The sequence below is a fragment of the Nicotiana sylvestris genome, chromosome 9, assembly GCF_000393655.2.
Source record: "Nicotiana sylvestris chromosome 9, ASM39365v2, whole genome shotgun sequence".
Classification (NCBI taxonomy): domain Eukaryota; kingdom Viridiplantae; phylum Streptophyta; class Magnoliopsida; order Solanales; family Solanaceae; genus Nicotiana; species Nicotiana sylvestris.
Window position 1 is genome coordinate 128826613 of NC_091065.1, and position 23510 is coordinate 128850122.

Sequence of the window (23510 nt, forward strand, 5' to 3'; positions counted from 1 at the left end):
CACAAACCTAGGATTTGGCTTATTAATTTCAGGGGCATTTTAGCTTAGTGTTATCCATATTCACACATAAGTTCTCAAATGTTCAAAGGGTTATAAGCAGAACTTGAGTTTAAAATCAGAACTGAAAACCTGTGAGTTTTGTGTTGAGTTCTTTATATGTGTGAGGTCGATTAATTATGGATATAAGTCTGATGCTTTGGCATGTTACATTTTTGCACTAATTGAAGATCGTACAAATCCGTTCTGTGGGTGATGGTAACAATGTTTAAAGTAAAATTGGGAATTGATAGCAAGGTGTAGTATTAAAGGGTTTGCTTTTGTTAAGTGATGAGCAACACAATAGGCACGTCTCTTTGGTTTGCACATCTGTTTGCCTCCATTGGGGTTTGATTCCGAGTTCTACGCCTGCAGCCTGTACTCGCCAATATTTGGGCTCCTTTTGGGCTTGAGTATCGAAATCATTTTAAGTTAAAAGGAAGTCCATTGCATTTGGGCAGCCTCTCAATTTGAAAAATCTGAATTTGGGCGTCAATTTAGGAATAGTTGCAATTCCTTTAAGCCGTATTTAATTATCGTAGTCAGTGGAGGTTAGACATATTAGTAGCACAAATAGTCTATGGCCCTCCAAACTTTAGTTTGAATACCCCTTTTCAAATGGAATTGAGGTGCGCCGCGCCAGATCAAATCTCAAACGCGTGGCCCTCACTTAATTATTTCTTTTAAAATCCTTAGAATTCAAGGCGTGCCATTTAGCAAATTTCCATGGCCCTCACAAAGTTAAAAATACGTAGTTGTTTTAGGCGCGCTATTTTAATAATATTACCTTCCTAAATTCGGGTGTGCATTTCATGTAACCCAAATCCAAATCTCAACAACGTTGAATAAGATATGTTTCGAATTGCGGTGCATTTCATGTGGCGTGGTCCAAAGCCATTTTTTAGATGATGTTGAAATCTTCCTTAAAATAATTGAAAGCAGTTATTAAGTTAAAAATGCACCATAGGTTAAAACATGTATTAAAATCGGATAATAGGCCAATTGTAAAAGTTTAAGCGACCGTGCTAGAACCACGGAATCCGGGGGTGCCTAACACCTTCCCTCGGGTTAACAGAATTCCTTACTTAGAATTTCTGGTTTGCAGACTTCAAAAAGAAAGTCAAAATTTTCCTCGATTTGGGATTTAAAATAAACTGGTGACTTGGGACACCAAAAACAAACCATCCCAAGTGGCGACTCTAAACGAAAATAAATAAAATAATCTCATTTCAAATAATGTCACTTAAATTGGAAAAACTCCCTTATACTACCTTAGGGTGTGTGAAAAGGAGGTGTGACAGCTCTGGCGACTCTGCTGGGGATCGAACTCAGAATCTCTGGTTCATGGTTCAAGAATTCGAGCTTAGAATAGCTATTATGATTGGCTTTACCTTTTGGCTGAATTTCCTACATGTTTGAGCCTAATGTGCTAAATTCTTTTACCACTTTGATATTCTGTGAACTGTATATAAATTGCTACGAAACCCTTCCCCTCTCTAAGTCTTTTAAATCATGGAGAAGGGTGCACTTCGTGTGACTTCTCTTCTGTTTAGAGTCTTATCCCATTTTAGAACGAGGTTCGGATAAGTTGCTAAGCCGGTGAAGCTTCTGTATTCCCGGTATCCTGCCCCTCCCGGCTCGAGTTGTCCGCTCGGGTAAGCCAGGTCTAGAACAATAAACCAAGTTTTAAACCTAGTATAACAAAACCTCATGTCGGATCCCTAGTAGGAACGTTTGTTTGCATCACGTGCATTTGACTTAGGAGACTCAACACATGGGTTGGGTCTGTCTAGGACAGGCGTACTCGAAATGAAAATACCATCCTGATGCATCCTACTTGCTACTTGTGCATTTATTTGCTTTGGATTTGCATGTTGACCGGCTTGTGGATAATAGAAGAAATTGGAAAAAGAAAATAATAGTGTGAAGGCTCAGAGAGGTAGTTACTTGTTTTGAAAAATCAGTGTCCAAAATATACTGAAACTCTGCCAAAATTTTGAAAAAAAAAAGAAAGAAGAAGGAAAAGAAAGCTTTGTCTTTAAAATTAGTTGGTTTTCATTTTTGTCAAATCTGCCCGAACTACGCCAGTTTGATTCTCACCGGATGTGGGATACATAGGCAACCCCCATCGGGTCCCACTTAAAACAGCCAAAAAAACAACAAAATTTTATTGTTTGTCACAAATAAGCAGGGTGATGCCATTCTTGTTTAAAATAAGTCGAATGTCTCCCAAAAGGGCGTTGGAAGGCTGTTTTTGCAAGAACAACCACTTTTGGTCATTTTTATTTTTCGACCGGTTAGCAGGCACAACCTTAAAATCTTCTTTCCCGAAGTGCTGAAAGGTCGTATCTGCAAAATCGGGTTTTATTTTTTAAGTAAAATTTTGAAAAAAATGGTTTCACTCTTTTGGGTCAAAATGAGTTATTAAATCACCTTAATAAATGTGCAGGATGAGCACAAATGAAATTGAACCCTTCGCAGCCCTTAAAGAGATCCCCTTACAGCTCCACATGTGGTGGAATGATCTAGGAAAAGACAGTAGAGAAACCATGGTAAAGGTTCCGGGAGGTCTTGTCGGACTATTGAACATCAAGCCAAGGTTGGACATAATTGAAGCATTAGTACCTTTTTGGGACCCAACTCACAATGTGTTCTGTTTCTCTGACTTTGAGCTCACACCCATACTGGAGGAAGTTACGGGTTATGCGGGCCTTAATGGAAACCTTAGAAGTCGATATCCAGTGTCACCAAGACCGGTATCTCCCCATAGTTTTCTGGATCTACTGAGTATTAGCCGGGATATTCAGGATGGAAATTTATCTGAAGGGTATTGCACTCTCCAATTCTTGTATCAACGCTATGGTAACCCCCGAGGTTTTGAAGAGCCGAACACTGGTCTGACCCATGCCGGAAATAAAGACAAATGGGAGGCAAGGCGGGGTTTGGCTTTTATAGTAGCCTTTTTTGGGTGTTGTAGTCTGTCCGCGAAAAGACGGTAATATAGAGGTGGGTCTCATAGGAATGATCGATGTTGCAATCAAGAAAGCCAACAGCACTGTGGTTCCCCTGATCTTATCTGAAATCTACCGAGCCTTGACTATCTGTTGGGAAGGGGGAAAGTTCTTCTAGGGCTGCAATCTGTTACTACAATTATGGATCCAGGAACATCTCTGCCACCGGGTTGGGTATATGAATTACGATATGACCCGTTTGAGTTGCATTGAAGAATTTGAAAGCCGAGTAGTGGGTATTGAATTCCCCGAGGGTACTGAAGCTTTGCTTGCACATTTGAGCTCCTTAACCTCCGATAAAATTGAGTGGGCATTTGTGTAGCTTCCTGTCACCGAAGCAGTATACATGTCAGCTGAAGTGTGTTATCTCCTCCTGATGGGCATCCAGAGCATCTAGTTGTATGCCCCCCCCACAGGGTTTTGTGCCAATTAGGAAGATTTCAAATCGTTCCCCATGACGAATATTTGAGTAAACATGTCATTGAATTGGTCCCAAAAGCCGTATTTCCAGAAGGGAGAATTCGCCAGGTGTGGAATGAATGTAGATTTCTTGAACATAAGACTATGGTGCGGGATCTAGCTAGAGGTAAAGTAGACCCCAAGTACATTATTTGGTTTGGTAAAAGGTTCCAGATTACGGAGAGACCTGATAAGAAAGCTCATGTTCAGCAATTCACCAACGACTCGCAAGAGCAGTGGGGCTGGTTGGCAAAAGAAGAAAGCTATAGTGCCAAAATAAGTAAATTAGAGGGACAAATCAGGGACCTTAAGTTTGGCAACAGTATCCAGGCTGCCGCAGATGAAGGGGAAAAGAAAAATCTAACTCAGGAAAACGAAGCCCTCAAAGCTCAAATCCAGAAAATGAGAATAGCTGCTAGAAACCCGGAAAGAAGCCGAGCGGACGAAAAGCTTATAAGCAGTCTGAGAAAGAAAGCACTTGAGTGTCAAGATGACCTATAAAAGTCTGAAGCCAGTCTAGCAAAAGTCCGGGACCAATTGGCAAAGAACGCAGAAAGGTGGGCAGAGTTTGTGCATCAAATGAAAAGAAAATATGAAGGGACAATCACCAATCTGAAGAGAAAGTTAACTACCCTTGAGAATGAGGCGACCAAGCAGGCCAAGGACTTTAAAGCTGATAGGGAACATTGTTATGCTTTGATGGCTCAGATGGAGGAAGAAATGCAATAATTGCAAATCAAAACCATCACGACACTCAGGTATTAGAAGCCAGGAATCAGCAGATAGGGTGATTGCTTCAGGAAAAGGGCAGAATCTGAGAGAGGATTAGAGCCATTGCTGACTACATTACCGTGAAGTGCCAAGCGTGAGAGGACATGACTCGTACCACCTTTTTTGCTGCAGTGATGACTTCCGTTCACCAGATAATGAGTGATTTGGAGCGGCTGCAAGGGGATCTCACATATAGGCCCACGGCGAGACCGAATGATGTCCCGCAGGCCCCAGGAGCATTAATGTATTTCTGATTTTCACTTTAGTCTGTTTCTGTTGGAGTTTGTCAGTCTATTTTCGAGTCTGTATTTTCTTTCTGTCAAAGTCTGTTAGTCGGCTTTTGAGTCTGTATTGTCATCTTGCTATTAGAGTCTATTGATTTCCTTTTCAAGTCTGTTAGTTTTGAGTCATTGTAATCAAAGCATTTTCTTTTTATGAAAATTTGAAAATCCCAAAATATTTTGTTATTTATTATCCCTAGAACTATGCCCGATCTGATTCATGCGGGGTCATGATACGTAGGAAATCTCCATAGGATTCGACCATAACAAAAAAAAGGGATAAAAAGGAAAGAGTGGGAATGGAAATAAGGAAAATGGGAAAGAAAAAGAAAAGCCGGAATGAAGCATGCAACAGTTGCAAAACATGTAGAAATACATTTAACTGTATAGGTGCATCACACCCCTAACGTGCGATTACCTGTCTGTTATTTGTTCCAAACTAACCATTTGCTGATGTTATAACCAGCCCAGGTTTTACAGAAAGGTGGTTGGTTTTGTGGTAGTATGGCTTCGCATCCATACTTCACGAGGTCGAAGGGAAGTGTTGAAATGTCTTCAGAAATGACTCTGCCAACAGTTCCTATTGCGGATGAGAGTCCGATCTCGGGCATCCTAACTTCAGAATCGGCAGTTTCCGAGGAAAACAGGCTACTGTATCTTCGCATGATGGAAATGTGGGACGGTTGGGCAAACGAAAGAGAACCACCAAGTACAATCTCTGGATTTCCCGAGCTTTTTCCCAGGGCAAGTGGGACCTCCAACATCCCCATAAACTACCCAAACATACTACTAGGACACCCAACTATCTCGGCCCATTTTGTGGGAACACCTTCTGAGGTTCGCCCCCGGGTGTTAATGTCCGGTGTAGCCTCAAATATCTTCACCGCTCCACCTTGATCGGCCACGGCACAACCTACACTGCCCAAGCCTGGTTTTGACCCCTCAGCTTTCACCTTCGAAACACCCACGTTCCCAATGGAACCTCCTCAGTTTCCCACTTATACTTACTCTCAACCACCCCGATATGAACTCACTTTAGGGCAAGAAAATATCACCAAAACTCTTGAGCAAGAAGAGATTGTGAAGAAGATGAGCAGTATGGAATAGAGTCTCAAAAGCATACAGGGCTTGAGTGGACAGAAAAGTGTATCCTATGCCGACTTATGTATGTTCCCTCATATGCATCTACCATTGGGATTCAAAACCCCAAAATTTGAGAAGTATGATGGACACAGTGATCCTATTGCTCATCTCAAGAGATATTGCAACCAGTTGCGAGGAGCCGGTGGGAAGGAAGAACTCCTCATGGCCTATTTCGGAGAAAGTCTGGTCGACATCGCATCTGAGTGGTACATGGACCAAGATATATCCCGCTGGCACATCTGGGATGACTTGGATAGACATTTTGTCAGGCATTTCCAGTACAACATTGATATTGCTCCAGATAGGAACTCATTGACAAACTTGAAGAAGAAATCCTCGGAAAGCTTCCGAGAGTACGCAATTAAATGGCGTGAACAGGCCTCCAGGTTAAAGCCTTTGATGGATGAGATTGAAATGGTCACAGTTTTCCTCCAAGCTCAGGAGGCTGACTACTTCCAAAATATGATGTCCGCAATGGGTAAACCGTTCGCTGAAGCTATCAAGATTGGCGAAATGGTGGAAAATGGGTTGAAAATAGGTCGAATTCTAAGCCAATCCGCCATCAGAGCTACCTCCCAAGCCATTTAGGGTGGGTCTGGAGGAGTGGCGAAGGGCAAGAAAAGGAAGAAACATCCATGGCAGTGTCGGGGGTAAGAAAACACCGTACTCCCAGATCCTTTTTCTCATAAAGGACCCCGCAACACTACTACCCCCACCAAGACGTAGCCTATGCTCCTCTACCATACCTGGTCATGAATGCTCAACCTTATATCCGGCCACAATAATAAGCAAACTGGAACCAAGCTCCATTTTCTAGAAACCAGCCTCCTTACCAAAACCACTATAACCCCCGGCCTCCATAAAACAATTTCCACCCTCGTGAACCACCCAAGAGGCCAAATTTTACACCAATTGGCGAACCCTACTCCAGCCTGTTACCAAAGCTTGTTCAAATGGATCTGCTACAGCCTGTTCCTCAAACTAGGCAAAACCCAACATCACCCGCTTATAGAGCCGGTACCCGATGCGCCTATCACTCAGGGGCAGAAGGGCACGACACGGTTGATTCTGAAGAGAGCCGTGGAAAACTTAATAGAACAAAGGAAGATAGTGCTAAGAGATGAAGATATTCCCAATGTGACTAATAACCTGCTGCCGGCCCACAACAACGGGCCGGTAATCGGAATGATTTGTGAGGACAAGGAATTTAACCCAGCATTGAAGGCCATCATTGCCATTGATGATGTACAAAAGAAACCAAAAGTTGCCCCGAAGCAAGACAAAGGGGAGAAAAAGAATAAAACCACCCCTCCAAAGTCAGAAAAGAAAGTTGAAGTGGAAATTGGGGCAATGCCTCCCAAAGATGTTGTCCTTTATGTCCCTCGAGGCCGCAAAGAAAAGCAGATTGAGTCCTCCCAGGAGATTCGAACTGAATAAGACAACCCAAATGTACGTTCACAAAGGAGCTTATGTGATGCGGGGGCCAATTAATCTTCCAAGGCTAAGTGAGCCCGTGGTTATTGGTTGCGCACCGCAAAAGCCCAAGACGGATCCTACCGCTGTGCCTTGGAATTACAACAAATCAGTGGTGACTTACAAAGGCAAAGAAATCTCGAAATAAGTTCAAGAAAATAACCCGGCAAAAAAGTATTTCAATCCGGAAGAGGTGAACAATGCCACTAGAAAGCGCTTCCCATCTAAGAAGCCCGTAAGTGCCGAAGAAGCGGAGGCCTTCTTTCAAAAGATGAAAAAGGCAGATTATGAGGTGATCGACCAACTTCAAAAATTTCCCGCACAAGTCTCCTTGTTATCTCTGTTGATGAATTCCACCGAACATCAAAAGGTATTGATCAAGACCCTTAACGAAGCATATGTGCCTGTTGAGACTTCTGTAGAGCAGTTGGAGAGAATGGCCGAAAGATTTTTTGCAATTAACCAGATCTCCTTCAGCAAAAATGACTTGCCCCCAGAAGGGGCCGCACATAACAAAGCCCTGCACCTGATAGTCAAATGCGAAGGGTACTATGTGAAAAGGGTTATATTGGATGGAGGCTCTGGGGTAGACATTTGCCCACTCTCAACTTTGCAGCGTATGGAGATTGGTACCGAGAGAATCCGACCCAACAACGTTTGTGTACGTGCCTTCGATGGTATCAAAAGGGACACAATTGGAGAGATTTATCTGATTCTGACCATCGGCCCAGTAGACTTTGAAGTAACCTTCTAAGTTCTGGACATGGACACGTCCTACAATTTTCTCTTGGGAAGGTCGTGGATTCACATAGCGGGGGTTGTGCCTTCTACTCTCCACTAGATGGTGAAGTTCGAACATGAAGATCAGGAGATTGTGGTTTACGGGGAAGATGAGCAATCGATATATCGGGACCTGTTAGTCCCATGTCTTGAAGCAAGAGAAGGAAGTGAGCACATAGTCTATCAGGCCTTTGAAATCGTGGTCGCTGATCAGTACGAAGAAGGAAAACCTTGTCCTCAACCCTTCCTTTCTAATGCATCAATCATGGTGGCCAAAGAAATGATCAGGCACGACTGCAAACCTGGGAAAGGGCTTGGGAAATTGTTGCAAGGAATAGTTGAACCTATCACCCCGATCGCCAGTGAAAAGTTCTTTGGGGTAGGCTTCCGGCCTACTCCAGCTGATGTCAGATGGGCAGATGATAGAAAGAATGATGGTTGGGTCTTGACTCAGCCGGTGCCGCATCTATACAGAACATTCGTCAAGCCAAAATATAATGAGGAAGAGGAGGATAAGGCTTTTACGGCCGAAGAAATCGAAGAAATCTGTGGGGCCATGAGGAAGATAATACATGAAGCCCACATGGTTCAACCAGGGGAAGGCTCAAGCACCGCTGAGGTGCTGTATATGGGACCTAATGCCAAACTACAGAATTGGAAGGCTACGCCATTTCCAATCAGGTGGGAGTCCCGGTAGACCCGTCCTGCCACTTTTTCTGCATCACGAGTTATTCCAGGGTGTAACTCGGATGTTTTCTTTAGTTTCCTGTCTTTTAATTTCCAATGTAAACCATGTTATCTTCAAATTCAATGAAATGAAATCAATATTTCATCGTTCATCTTTCTTTATTCTTTCTGATTTGGTTATTTTTCTCTTTTATTTCTTCTTTCAGTTCTAATAATGCGGCTTTAAATAACATGACATGCTTGCGGACTTCATGCCCAGATCCAAACACGTTGTCTAACTGTGAAGTAATGAACCAAGAAACAGAATATGATGAAGAAGAGGCTTTTAGGGAAATAAATCGAGAATTGGAACAGTTTGAGAATAAACCTAAGCTGAACTTAAATGATACTAAGCCGGTTAATTTGGGTACTTCTGAAGAAATTAGGGAAACCAAGATAAGCATTCACACAGATGAGAAAACCCGGGACGCATTGATCCAATTTTTGTTTGAGTTCAAAGATGTGTTTGCTTGGTCATACGATGACATGCCAGGACTAAGTGTTGATTTGGTGGTTCATAAGTTGCCAACTTACCCCCATTGTCCCCCTGTCCAGCAAAAGCAAAGGAAGTTTAAAACCAATATCAGTGATAAGATTAAAGAAGAGGTCACAAAACAGTTAAAAGCGGGAGTGATCCGAGTGGTTCGATACACCACATGGTTAGCCAATGTAGTTCCAGTGCCAAAGAAGGACGGGAAAATTCGAGTGTATGTGGATTACAGAGATTTAAACAAGGCAAGTCCCAAAGAAAACTTTCCTTTGCCAAACATCCACATCCTTATTGATAAATGCGCCAAATATGAGATACAGTCCTTCATAGATTGTTACGCAGGATATCAAGGTGTTGATGGATGAAGAAGATGCAGAAAAGACAGCTTTTACCACACCTTGGGATACATACTGTTACAGAGTCATGCCATTTGGTTTGAAGAACGCCGGGACAACCTATATGAGAGTCATGACTGCCATTTTTCATGATATGATGCACCAAGAGAAGAGGTGTAAGTGGACAATGTAATCATCAAATCCAAAACTCAGGACGACCACGTTCGGGACTTGAGAAAATTTTTTGAGCGGTTGCGCAAATATGATTTGAAGCTGAACCTGGCCAAATGTGCATTTGGGGTACCATCCGACAAACTTTTGGGATTCATAGTTAGTTGGAGGGGCATCGAGTTGGACCCGGAAAAGATAAAGTCTATTCGAGATTTGCCTCCTCCAAGAACCAAGAAAGATATTATGAGTTTGTTGGGAAGATTGAACTACATCAGCCGATTCATTGCTCAGTTAACATCCACGTGTGAACCTATATTCAAATTGTTGAAGAAAGATGTGGCAATCAAATGGACAAATGAGTGCCAAGAGGCTTTTGATAAAATCAAAGAATATCTGTCGAATCCGCCAGTATTAGTCCCACCTGAGCGAGGGAGGCCTTTGTTCTTGTATCTGACAGGCTTGGAAAATTCTTTCGGTTGTGTCCTCGGGAAACATGATATGACCGGAAAGAAAGAGTAGGCCATTTACTATCTGGGCAAGAAGTTCACCAGTTATGAAGCCAAATACACTTTATTGGAGAGAACTTGTTGCGCTTTAACTTGGGTCGCTCAGAAGCTGAGGCATTATTTGCAAGCTTACACCACTTGCCTCATAACTAGGTTGGATCCTTTGAAATACATATTTTAGAAGCCAATGCCCACTGGGAGATTAGCAAAGTGGAAGATCTTGCTCACGGAGTTTGACATAGTCTACGTCACTCGCACAACAATGAAAGCTCAGACATTAGCAGATCATTTGGCTGAGAACCCGGTTGATGATGAATATCAACCTTTGAGCACTTACTTTCCAGATGAAGAGGTAAATTCAGTTGAGGCAATATCTGAAGACATTCATGCTTGGAAAATATTCTTTGATGGGGCGGTAAACGCAAAAGGTGTTGGAATTGGGGCGATCTTGATCTCACCTACCGGCCAGCATTATCCAGACACAGCCTGGCTTTAGTTTTTCTGCACAAACAACACCCCTGAGTATGAAGCCTGCATTATGGGTATGAATATGGCAATCGACCAAGATGTCGAAGAGTTGTTAATCATGGGAGACTCGGATTTGATTATCCGACAAGCTCAAGGATAATGGGAAACCCGAGATGTCAAGCTTATTCCTTATAGACAACATGTGTAAGATCTTGGCAAGCGATTCAAGTCAATAGAGTTCAGGTACATCCCTCGTTGCCATAATGAACTGATCGATGCGCTTGCTACTTTGGCCTCGATGCTGCTATATCCAGGCAATGCCCATATTGATCCCTTGGAAATCCAAATCAGGGAAAGGCATGGCTACTGTTATACAGTTGAGGCAAAGCCAAATGTTCAGCCATGGTATCATGACATCAAAAGATTTTTGAAAACCAAAAAATACCCCGAGCAAGCCAGTGGGGACCAAAAGAGAACCATTAGACGGCATGGAAGTGGTTTCTTTTTGAGTGGTGATGTCTTTTACAAAAGGACCCCGGACCTCAACTTGTTAAGATGTGTTGACGCCGAAGAGGCTGGAAGAATCATGTATAAAGTACACGCAGGAGTGCGCTGTCCCCACATGAACGGGTACGTTTTGGAAAAGAAAATCCTCCGAGCGGGCTATTATTGGATGACCATGAAAAAAGACTGTTTTAGTTTTGTTCGGAAGTGTCATCAATGTCAGGTGCACGAGGATTTGATTCATGCACCGCCCACAGAACTGCATCCCATGTCAGCACTTTGGCCATTCGTCGCCTGGGGCATGGACGTCATTGGGCCAATCGAGCCAAAAACCTCAAATGGGCATAGATTCATATTGGTCGCCATCGACTATTTTACTAAATGGGTTGAAGCAATCACTCTCAAATCTATCACCAAGAAAGATATGGTAGACTTCGTGCACTCTAACCTCATCTACCGTTTTGGTATTCTTACAACTATCATTACGGATAATGCTGCAAATTTGAATAGTCATTTGATGAGAGAGATATGCGAATAGTTCAAGATAACACATCGAAACTCTACTCCTTAACGTCCCAAAGCCAACGGTGCCATTGAAGCAGCAAATAAGAACATCAAAAAGATTTTAAGAAAGATGATTCAAAGTTCCAGGCAGTGGCATGAAAAGTTACCTTTTGCATTGTTGGGGTATCACACTACTGTGTGCACGTTGGTCGGAGCAACCCCTTACCTTTTGGTTTACGGCACTGAAGCCGTAATACCCGCGAAAGTTGAAATCCCTTCACTCCGGATCATTGTGGAAGCTGAAATTAAAGACAGTGAGTGGGTCAAAGCCCGCCTGGAGCAGTTAACCCTGATTGATGAGAAGCGAATGGCCGCAGTCTACCACGGGCAGTTGTACCAACAAAGAATGGCCCGTGCTTACAACAAGAAATTGCGGCCTAGAAATTGTGAAGTGGGGCAACTCGTTCTAAGGCGTATTCTTCCCCATCATCAGGAAACAAAAGGGAAATTTGCTCCCAATTGGAAAGGCCCATACATCATCAGAAAGATATTTCCCAGAGGAGCATTGTACTTGGGAGATATCGAAAGAAATGAGCCCGAGGAAGTTGTGAACGCAGACGCGGTAAAAAGGTACTATGTCTAGTCCTTCTGCAGCAATAGCACTATCCGATTGGGATGACGAAGGCTTTCATTCTCTCTACCCCAAACACTCCAATCCTTTTGCTAACCTATTGAGCCGGTTACTTTTCTTTCATTACCCTCTTTGGAACTCGAAAAAAAATAATAACAACAACAACAACAAAAGCAAAATGTTTTCCTGAACTATGTTCGACTTGATTCCGAAAGGATACGTAGGCAACCTCTCTCTGGGGTTCAGTCATACCAAAATAAAAATTCAAAGTTCCCCAAAAAGTGAAATTGGGGCATATTTTATAATGGTTCGGCGATGATCCTGCCTGAACGGTTCCAAAGTTGTAATTCAATCCAAATTCTTTTTACCCCAAACCTTGTTCAAGTCCTTTCGATCAATCAGCGAAAGGTCTTCAAAATCGGAGAACGCAGTTGTTTGGATCTGATGCAATCAAAATGAGAGAAATAAAATGAGAGAGTCTTATTGGTGCAAAACCCACACGGGTACCATGAGGCGGTGGTGAGCAGAGAAATTGAAAATGAGAGAGTTTTGTTAGTGAAAACTTGTAAAAGAGCACTATAAGGTGATGGTAAGAAGAGAAATGAGAGAGGTCGATTGGCGAAAATCCGCAAAGGGCGCCATTGATCGAAAATAAGAAAACTCTCACCACCATTGGTATTGATAGAGTCCTGGAAAGGTTCCTCGGTTCTGAAACACGGGTCGCAATGGATTTATGAGAAGTTGGATAGCTGTACAGATCGGGTATCCAATCCAAAAAGCATGTCATATTTATTGAAGTCTGCATGCACCCCAGATAAGTCCTTCATTCCTCCCCGAAAGGGACACTTCTCCTTAAATTCATTTTCTTGTCCTTTGTTTACTTTTCCTTGAATCCCCTTCGGTCTAACTCTGTTTCCGAAACTAATACAAAGAAAAGGTGGCAACATTGGCTTTACAGGGTTCTGCCTAAAGCTAAAGAAAGTACCCAGCCTAAGCGGGTGCATCAAGTCGATCCCGACTGGCCATGATGGCTGATGCTCTAAAAGCAAAATTATTGAAAAGGAAAAGAAAGCCAAAGGCAAAATCCCTAAAGGCGGAATGAAGTGAAAGGGTCTAAGCCCCACGCAGGCGAGCCGTCATGAAATCTTAAAAGTTGAGTCCCTCGGTTTGAAAGATTGATCAATCTTCAGAAAACCACCAAGCAGCAGAGGTTCTCAACAAAGGTTCGGGCCGAGATCGAGTGATCAAGACAATCAAGGCCACAAAACCAACCACCGTTTCAAACTAATAATTTTTCTTTGTTTAAAATTGAAACAGGTGCGGCCCAAGGCAACCGTGCGGAAGCAGGTGCAGCCAAAAGAAAAGCTGTGCAAAAGCTAGAAACAACTTCGCAGTAACAATCAACCCAAAAGGGAAATTTTCCTTCAAAATTATTTCCCGCATTTTATTGGAATAAAATGAAATGAAAAAAAAATAAAGTAAAAAACATAAAAAAATAAAAAGAAAAAAAATAAAAAAAAATGATGATAGCTTAGCATTCCCAATCTCAATCTGTGACACTTTTGCCAACATTAGGGCTCCAATCCCTAAGTTGAGATTTTTAGACATAGGGCCTCCATTCCCTAGTCACATTTTGCCAACATTAGGGCTCCAATCCCTGAGTTGAGCCTTTTAGACATAGGGCCTCCATTCCCTAGTCACTTTTGCCAACATTAGGGCTCCAATCCCTGAGTTGATGCTTTAGACATAGGGCCTCCATTCCCTAGTCGCCTTTTGCCAACATTGGGGCTCCGATCCCTGAGTTGATGCTTTTTAGACATAGGGACCCTATTCCCTAGTCGCCTTTTTTGCCAACATTAGGATCCAATCCCTGAGTTAAGCCTTTTAGACATAGGGCCTCCATTCCCTAGTCGCCTTTTGCCAACATTAGGGCTCCATTGCCTGAGTTGAGATTTTTAGACATAGGGCCTCCATTCCCTAGTCGCCTTTTTACCAACATTAGGGCTCCAATCCCTCAGTTGAGATTTTTAGACATAGGGCCTTCATTCCCTAGTCGCCTTTTTACCAACATTAGGGCTCCAATCCCTAAGTTGAGATTTTAGACATAGGGCCTCCATTCTCTAGTCGCCTTTTGCCAACATTAGGGCTCTAATCCCTGAGTTGATGCTTTTTAGACATAGGGCCTCCATTCCCTAGTCGCCTTTTTACCAACATTAGGTCTCCAATCCCTGAGTTAATGCTTTTTAGACATAGAGCCTCCATTCCCTAGTCGCCTTTTGCCAACATTAGGGCTCCAATCCCTGAGTTGATGCTTTTTAGACATAGGGCCTCCATTCCCTAGTCTCCTTTTACCAACATTAGGGCTCCAATCCCTGGGTTGAGATTTAGACATAGGGCCTCCATTCCCTAGTCGCCTTTTGCCAATATTAGGGCTCCAATCCCTGAGTTGATGCTTTTTAGACATAGGACCTCCATTCCCTAGTCGCCTTTTACCAACATTAGGGCTCCAATCCCTAGGTTGAGATTTAGACATAGGGTCTCCATTCCCTAGTCGCCTTTTTTGCCAACGTTAGGGCTCTAATCCCTGAGTTGAGATTTTAAACATAGAGCATCTATTCCCCAGTCGTTTTCGCCAACATTAGGGCACCAATCCCTAAGTTGAGATTTTAGATATAGAGCTCAATTCCCTAATCTTTCCTCCTAAGAACACACGATCCTTGCTTTATTGTTTTCAATAGAGAAATAATGTAGGTTTTGGTTACAAATAACTCACGAAAGTTTCCTAGAGAAAACTGGGGCAGACAATTTTGTTCGTTTGTCTATTTTGGTGTCTGAGCAGGTTCGACCTCGAGGCGCAGGGTTTGAGATGACCAAAAGAATGAGTTTCAATCCAGAACAAAGAAAAGAAGAAAAAGAACAAAAAATAAAGAAGTGAACTCAAAGGTTGAAACGGAGAAGGATGTGGACTGCTCAAGATATGTTTGAAGTCACAAGCTTCGCATGTCCTGCCTTGATCTAAAGCTGAAGAATAAACCAGTGGTTACAGCTGACGAGCATCAAGATTCAGATCGGAGTCTGCAGCAAGACCTAGCCAAGCCTCAAGATCAAGCTTCAAGAGATTTATAGATAGAAATCTTGTAACTCGTAGTTGATAGGTTTGGCTAGCTTAGCTTTTGATTTTACTTTTGGTGTAATAAGGGGTCAGCAAGCAGTAGTAGCAGCAACAGTAAAATCACAGCTCCCGGTAGTCCCAGCTACCAAAACTTCTAGAACTACACTGACCTAATTCCTTTATAGTCAAGGATATGTAGGCAACTTTTGAAGCAAGGTTCAGTCAGATTCTTTTCAAAAATATTTTTCATGGAGTGTCAAACGGTCAAAAATCTCTCGTGATTGCTCATTTTATCTTTGCCCGAAAACCCTTCATGTCTCCGAGAACGTGATTTTTGCCTCACCTGAATTGCTCCTACATAATCCCAAGAATTAGATTTTTCCTTTTAATTATTTGTTATTTTAGAAATTATTGTAGAATTTTTCTTTTTGTTTGCATTTTTGTGCGCATGTCTAATTTTTGTTTAAGTCATAAAAATACAAAAAAATATGTGCATTTGAATTTATGGTTTAATTTAACATTTAGGATTAATTAATTAATTAAGTTATTTTATAAAAAAAGGAAAAACACAAAAAATAGTTTAATTTGCACCTTTTAATGTTAATTTTTTATTTTAGTAGTTTTTCTTTAATTTGTTGTTTTCATTAATCGTGATAATTTTTATTTATGTTTAATTGGTATATTTAGGGTAATTAAATTCTAGGATTTAATGTGGATTTTTATTTAATTTTGGAAAAAGGAAAAGAAAAGAATTAATTTAAGAAAAGACAAGGGAATTGAAAAGAAAACAGGAGAAGGAAATATATTGGGACAAATCCAATTAAAATCTCAAGCCCAATCATTTATTCTCCTAATACCCATCCAAATAGCCCCAAAGTTGGCCCAGTTCTGCCTTTACCCGACCCCATCGCCTCACTCAAGCCAAACGACGTTGTTTCATGCCTTTAAATCAGGACCGTCGATCTCACTTGATCGGATGGTCCGGAACTAAGCTCCCTCTGATATATAACTGTCCAAATGCTCACCCCTACCCCCTCGTCTCTCATCTCTCTCACCACAGCCTAACAAAACCCTAAAGCTGCCATTATCTCCAGCCGCCACCAGTGGCGGCGCCACCGCAAATCACCACCAAAAATACACCCCTGAATCCTCTCCGCCACCCAACCCCGAATCTCCAATCACCTTCCCTCAAAACTCCCTCGAATGTCTCGAATCTTTGTTCAAAGGAGAAATCCTAGCGCCGCCCTTGTTTTCTCCGGTGGCGGCGCCACCTCTGTTCAACCCCAAACAAACACTAGAGAACCTCCGAGGCTCCCTAACTCCAAACCCCCATTTGTTTTCCCTCGAATGTGCCTAGAACTCCTCAAATTTTGAATCCGAGGTTCAAGCCTTAGGAGTTCAAACCAGAACTTGCGCATGCAAAGTCACTTTTATGGATGTTCTGGTTTGTTCAAGCCTGCTTTGACGCGAAATAATGACACCCATTTGTTCTTCTCCAAGAACAAACATTTGCCACTATTTTGGGTTAATTTAGAGCATCAGTTTCGATTTCAAGTCTAGCTGGTGAGTCCCTTTCCTTTTTGCTTTCGAAATTAATTATGTATCACCCCTGTTTTTATTCTCTCTTTGGTCGGAGGTCATCCCAAGTGAGCCTGGGTTAAGGTCTTCGATCTAGAACCTCTCTTCTTGGTGATTGTTTTCCTTTTTAAATTTGTTTTCTGATTTCTTTGGTTTGTCTAGTTCTATTTATTGCATGTTTAAACCTTTGATTTTACGTTTTGTTTTGGTCATTTAGCGTAATATCTCAATTAGTTCCCCGCCTGTTTGTGATCATTAATTAGTCTATTTGTTTGTTTCTTGGGTTTTCTGAAGTTACTTAAGTGTTTCCCTTTCACATGCTTTGATTTGGTTTTGGGTCAGCCTTGTTACTTGGGCTCTGAGGTCAGTCTAAACCCCATTCCAAGAGAGTTTGGTTTGGCTTGAACCCGAGCCCATGTTTAGTGAGCCATTGAGCCCGTTTGGATTCATAACCCATACCCGTTTGGTCCAGGGGGTAAAAACAGGGTAACTAAGGGCTATTTTGGGTAATGTACATAGGGAATCTATGAGTAACCACCTGAAGAAGCTTCCTAGAAGCTGAAAAAACAGACTTGCTAGGCAAGCAAGTCAGTAATTTAGGGACTAGATAGCAAAAATAAAAATTCACAAAGGGCTAAAATGCAAAACTTAGCCTATTTCAGCTGCCCTAATAGCTTGTCTATAAAGGACTGCTACTTGAAGCTCAAGTCAGATTAGGGGGAGAGCTCGAAAATCCAAAAATAGAAAAACAGCTAAAATTTCTCTTGAAACACTGTTCCATTGGTTTCTTTGGTAATTTTTGAAGTTCTCAATCTCTGAAACAATCCCTGAGTCATTTTTTTGGGTGGAAATGAGTTGAAATTTGGATATTTGAGAGCTGGTCTGAGTTTAATAATTGGAAAACACTGTTACATTGAGATTTCTGATTTGAGTCTCGAAATTTCTCATTTTTGGAAGATATTCTGATTTCCTTTAAGGTTGAAAATGGTTTGAATTTGGATATTGAAAGATTTGAGTTGATTTTGTTGACTGGGGCACTGTTTTATCAAGTTTTTCTGGTTGGGATTTCACTATTTCATTGCTGAAGAGTTTGAAATCTAGGATGTGCTGTTGCTGGTGTTGATTTCTACTTTTATTCTGCTGATCCCTCATTTTTCTTTCCCTGTTTCAACCTCTAGGTACACACCTCTGATTTTCGGCCTGTAAAACTAGCTCATGAAGTGTTCTGATGAAGATATATGAAGATTATGTTCTCCTTTTATCAGATGTTCCTCTTCTTTTGTTTATTTCTCAGTTTTAATTACTTATCTCAGTGTGCTTAACGTGAAGTTGTGTTTAAGAGTTGTGAGTCTTATGTTGGAATTGTAATAGGATTACTATTAGAGTTACTGATTTTCGTTTGTTCCACTCTCTAGGTTTTGGTTATTAATAGATGTATCAATTTATTTTAGACCCATGATGTGTTTGTGAGTTCAAATTACAAGATGTATGGTGTTAATCGCAAAGTTGTTATGAGTAAAATTGAGCATGTATGTGAAGTGGGATTGGGAAGATTTATTATGTGAAAGTGCAGCAGATTAGTTGCTGATAGGGACTCGACCTCGAGTCTGATCCCCTGATTTTGGGCCTGGACAGTACCTAGGCTCTTAATTCTGGACTGGTCCTGGCTCTATACATCACATGTTCAGATTTGTTCGAGCACAAACGTAGGATTTGGCTTATTGATTTTAGGGGCATTTTAGCTTAGTGTTATCCATATTCACACATAAGTTCTCAAATGTTCAAAGGGTTATAAGCAGAACTTGAGTTTAAAATCAGAATTGAAAACCTGTGAGTTTTGTGCTGAGTTCTTTATATGTGTGAGGTCGATTAATTATGGATATAAGTCTGATGCTTTGACATGTTACATTTTTCACTAATTGATGATCGTACAAGTCTGTTATGTGGGTGATGGTAACAGTGTTTAAAGTAAAACTGGGAATTGATAGCAAAGTGTAGTATTAAAGGGTTTGCTTTTGTCAAGTGATGAGCAACACAATAGGCACGTCTCTTTGGTTTGCACATCTTTTTGCCTCCATTGGGGTTCGATTCCGAGTTTTACGCCTGCAGCCTGTACTCGCCAATATTTTGGCTCCTTTTGGGCTTGAGTATCGAAATCATTTTAAGTTAAAAGGAAGTCCATTGCATTTGGGCAGCCTCTCGATTTGAAAAATCTGAATTTGGGTGTCAATTTAGGAATAGTTGCAATTCCTTTAAGCCGTATTTAATTATTGTAGTCAGTGGAGTTTAGCCATATTAGTAGAACAAATAGTCTATGGCCCTCCAAACTGTTACGCGGCGCCTTTCTGAGAGTCCTTCGAAGGGCGACGTAAGGCTAAGCAACTGATGTCAGTGCAGTTGTTGTCCGCCAACTGAGGTCCCCTCTGTACGCTAGACTAGATTGCCAGTGCCGTACGGGAAAACCAATGTCAAGAGCAATTGAGAGAACATGAATGAGAATTGAGAATGAAAGAAAGATTGATTGCATTAATGAAAGCTTTTACAGAAAGGCAACGCGGTGTCGAGGGGGAGAGACACCAGTACAGAGAATTGTTTGCTTGTTAGAAAGTTTGATTGCTTGATCCCCCCTAATAATGCTTAAAAACAATAATCCAAAGCTACAAGACTAGACTTGATTAAGCTAGAGAAACATAATGGAAGTACATGGAATAAAACTACTCTATATTTACAATGAAAAAGACTTAGTTTGCTATAAAGCAGGAAACAGGTCCGTTGTCAGCAGCATAGTCTTTGGCATCAGGGTCAGCGCGTGCGGCGCTGTTGGCATCTACCTGCGGTTGGGCGCTGGCGAGGGATATCGGTGGGGCAATAGAGGCACATGCGCGCTTTTCACTTGGCGCGGCCAAGACCACTGGGCCGTCCGTGGCGCTAGGCATTGGAAGGCTTGCTAGGACGCCACGGGGCGCGCCCAAGGGGTCATAGGGCACGGCTGGAAAGCCACCCATGACATTCTCCCCCACCTGAGTTGGCGACATCCTCGGCGCCTTACTTGCAAGATAATCTTCAATTAGGCTCTTGTAGGCTTTGAGGTTTGTTCCCCTCTCCCAAGTGTTCTCCTCTGCATCACAGCCCTGCCATTTCACCAAGAACTCTTGGTGATCTTTCCTTGAGGCATGAATCACTCTATCATCAAGGATAGCTTCACCACGCCTTTTCCCGGTTGAATTGGGCCCTCGAATACTAGGCATTGTGAGCTGGCTCCTTGAAGGATCCTCTGTATCTTCCCGAAAAGGTTTCAGGAGGCTGACATGAAAAACAGGATGAATTTTCCACCAAGCTGGGGTATCCACCCGGTATGCAACTTTCCCAATACGCCTTTCAATGGACAAGGGTCCAATATATTTTTGCAATAAGCGAGGGTCATGGACCCCTGCAAATAAGTAACGTTTTGGAATTTTGACCATCACTTTGTCTCCTACTTGGTATTCAACAAAGCGACGATTCTGATCAGCATGCCTCTTCATCCGCTTTTGAGCCTTGACAAGATAGCTCCGCACTATCTCCAAATTTTGCTTCCACTCTTTAGAGAAGCTAGCAGCTCGAGGAGATTTAGACATATTTGGTGCATTGACTGTGTGTGGGAGTAGCGGTTGCTGTCCGGTAACAATTTCAAAAGCGCTTTTGTTTGTACTAGAGCTCTTTTGTGAATTGAAACACAGTTGAGCAGCATCCAGAAGCTTCACCCAATTCTTCTGCGATCCGGTTACAAAATGACGCAAATATTCCTCCAACATACCATTGAACCGCTCCGTCTGGCCATCAGATTGCGGATGAAAACTTGAGCTGTGATTCAGCTTCGACCCAAGACACTTAAAGAGTTGGGTCCAAAAGTTGCTAGTGAAGCGTGAGTCACGATCACTAACAATATCTTTGGGTAGGCCCCAATATTTGACGACATGAGAGAAGAAGAGTCGAGCTGTATCTTCTGCTGATATATATTGTGGGGCAGCAATAAAGGTAGCATATTTGGAAAACCGATCTACCACAACCAAGATAGTTGTTAGATCTCCGACCTTGGGCAATCCGGTGATGAAATCCAGGGAAACACTTTCCCAAGGTCTCTTTGGGACAGCTAGTGGTTCCAAGAGTCCCGCCTGTATTAAGCGGTCTGACTTGTCCTTCTGGCATACTAGACAAGTCTTCACATATTGAGCAACGTCATCGGCCATTTGAGGCCAATAATATGCACGGCGGAGTAACGCCATGGTGCGTTCTTCACCGGGATGGCCGGCCCACAGAGTATCATGACATTCCGCCAGAAGAGTCCTTCGTAGGTCTCCTCCTTTAGGAACATAAAGTCGGTTCCCTTTCACTTTCAGAAAACCATCTTCCATGTAGAACTGGCGAGTCTTGCCCTGTCCTACCAAATCAACCAAATACTGTGCAACAGGGTCTTTGATGAGTAAATCCTGTATCTGGTCCTTGATGGAGGTGGCTACTTCGCTCCCCCTTAGGGTGGCGAGCAAGCACACCGATGCTAGATCAGCTCTCCGACTGAGCGCATCAGCAATATGATTGGTCTTCCCACTTCGGTACTCCAGGTTGAAGTGGAATTCAGCTAGGAGTTCCTACCACCTGGACTGTCGACCATTCAACTTCGGCTGGGTCATGAAATGGCTAACAACTGTGTTGTCTGTCTTGACCACGAACGGGGTTCCCAGAAGATAGTGCCTCCAGAGGCACAAGCAGTGGACAACAACCAATAATTCTTTCTCATGGGCGGCATAGCGCCGCTCTGTATCTTTTAGCTTCCGACTCTCGTACGCTACATGATGGCCTTCTTGTAGCAGGACTCCACCGAGGGCATAGTCAGATGCATCTGTTTGTACTTCAAATGGCTTGGCTAGATCAGGAAGGGCCAAGACGGGGCTACTAGACATAGCCGCTTTCAATGCGTTGAAGGCCTCCGCTCGCTTGGGTCCCCATTCCCAAGGCGTGACCTTCTTGAGGAGTTCTGTCAATGGTACTGCAATGAGGGAGTAGTCTTTCACGAATCGTCGATAGAAATTGTATAGACCAAGGAACGCCCTCAAGGTGTGGATATCCTTAGGCGACGGCCAATCTGTGATTTCCTGAATCTTCTGCTGGTCCATCTTGATCTGCCCTTCCTCGATGACATGTCCGAGGAATTCAATTTGCTTTTGAGCAAAGGAGCACTTAGATAGCTTCGCATATAGTTCATGCTCTCGTAATCGAGCTAGGACCTTCCGCAAGTGCATCAGGTGTTCCTCCAATGTTTGGCTATATACCATAATGTCATCCAAGTAGACCACCACGAATTCATCAATGTACTCTCGGAAGACTTTGTTCATCAAAGTGCAAAACGTAGCTGGGGCGTTAGTCAAGCCGAATGGCATAACCAGGAAATCGTACGACCCATATCTTGTCACACAGGTCGTCTTGTGCTCATCACCCTTTGCAATCCGAACTTGCCAATAACCTGTCTTCAGGTCTATTTTGGTGAACACCGTCGCACCACCCAGTCTATCGAACAAGTCTGCCATTAGCGGAATAGGGTACTTGTTCTTTACAGTAATTTTGTTTAGAGCTCGATAGTCCACACAGAGTCATAGACTACCATCATGTTTCTTTTGGAATAGCACAGGGGACCCGTATAGCGATTTGGAGGGCACGATAATCCCTGTGTCTAGCATTTTCGTCAATTGTCTCCGAAGCTCGGTGAGTTCGGGTTGTGACATTCTGTAAGGCGCCCGGGCGGGTGGCTTCGCGCCCGGCACCAGCTCAATTTCATGGTCCACAATGCGCCTAGGCGGTAGTCGCTTTGGCATGTCTTGTGGCATAACATCTTCAAACTCTAGTAGTAGCTCCTTCACGGGTTCAAGAATGGGACCCGAGGAGCGTTCTATATCTTCGATGCAGAGGGTTGCCAGGAACGTGGGTTCATTTCTTTTGACCCCCTTCTTCAACTGCAAGGTCGAGATGTTTTCAACGACCATCTTCATGGGCATGCACGGGATAATGCAGGGCTTGGTCCCATTTTCTCCCATCATCAATAACATGTCATCATACGGTACAGGCATGGTGTTGGTTTGCCTCAGGAATTCCTATCCAACTATCAACTCGAAGTCATCTATGATCACCATGCGCAGGTTGAATTTTTCTTCGTAAGGGCCAAGCTTCACCGGTACTTCTTTGGCTATTCCACCCACTGGCTGGGGAGGTGAGTTGATAGCCTTGACACGGCCTCTACCTTTCCCTACAACTAGACCAAGGCGCTCCACTTGAGTCGAGGCTAAGTAGTTATGGGTAGCACCCGTGTCTACCATGGCCCGAATGGGCTTGCCATTCACCTTCATCTCAACGAACATTAAGGTCCTCTCGTGCTTAAGAGAAGTCTTATCATCTGCCTTCTTTTTCCCTTTCTTGGTGACTGGACATGGGTCCTTCTTCTTACGGATACCAGCACTAGTCTCTGCTAATGCCTCAGAAATGGAGCCAACAATTGCATTG

At 42.9% G+C, this 23510-nt stretch overlaps 1 protein-coding gene across 1 annotated transcript; it reads left to right on the plus strand.

The window, feature by feature from the left end:
- Positions 1 to 11788: 11788 nt before the first annotated feature.
- Positions 11789 to 12301, plus strand: LOC138878211 (uncharacterized). Its single transcript, XM_070157876.1, has one exon. It carries the CDS (start codon positions 11789 to 11791, stop codon positions 12299 to 12301), a length of 513 nt encoding a protein of 170 aa, XP_070013977.1.
- The last annotated feature ends 11209 nt before the right edge of the window (positions 12302 to 23510 follow it).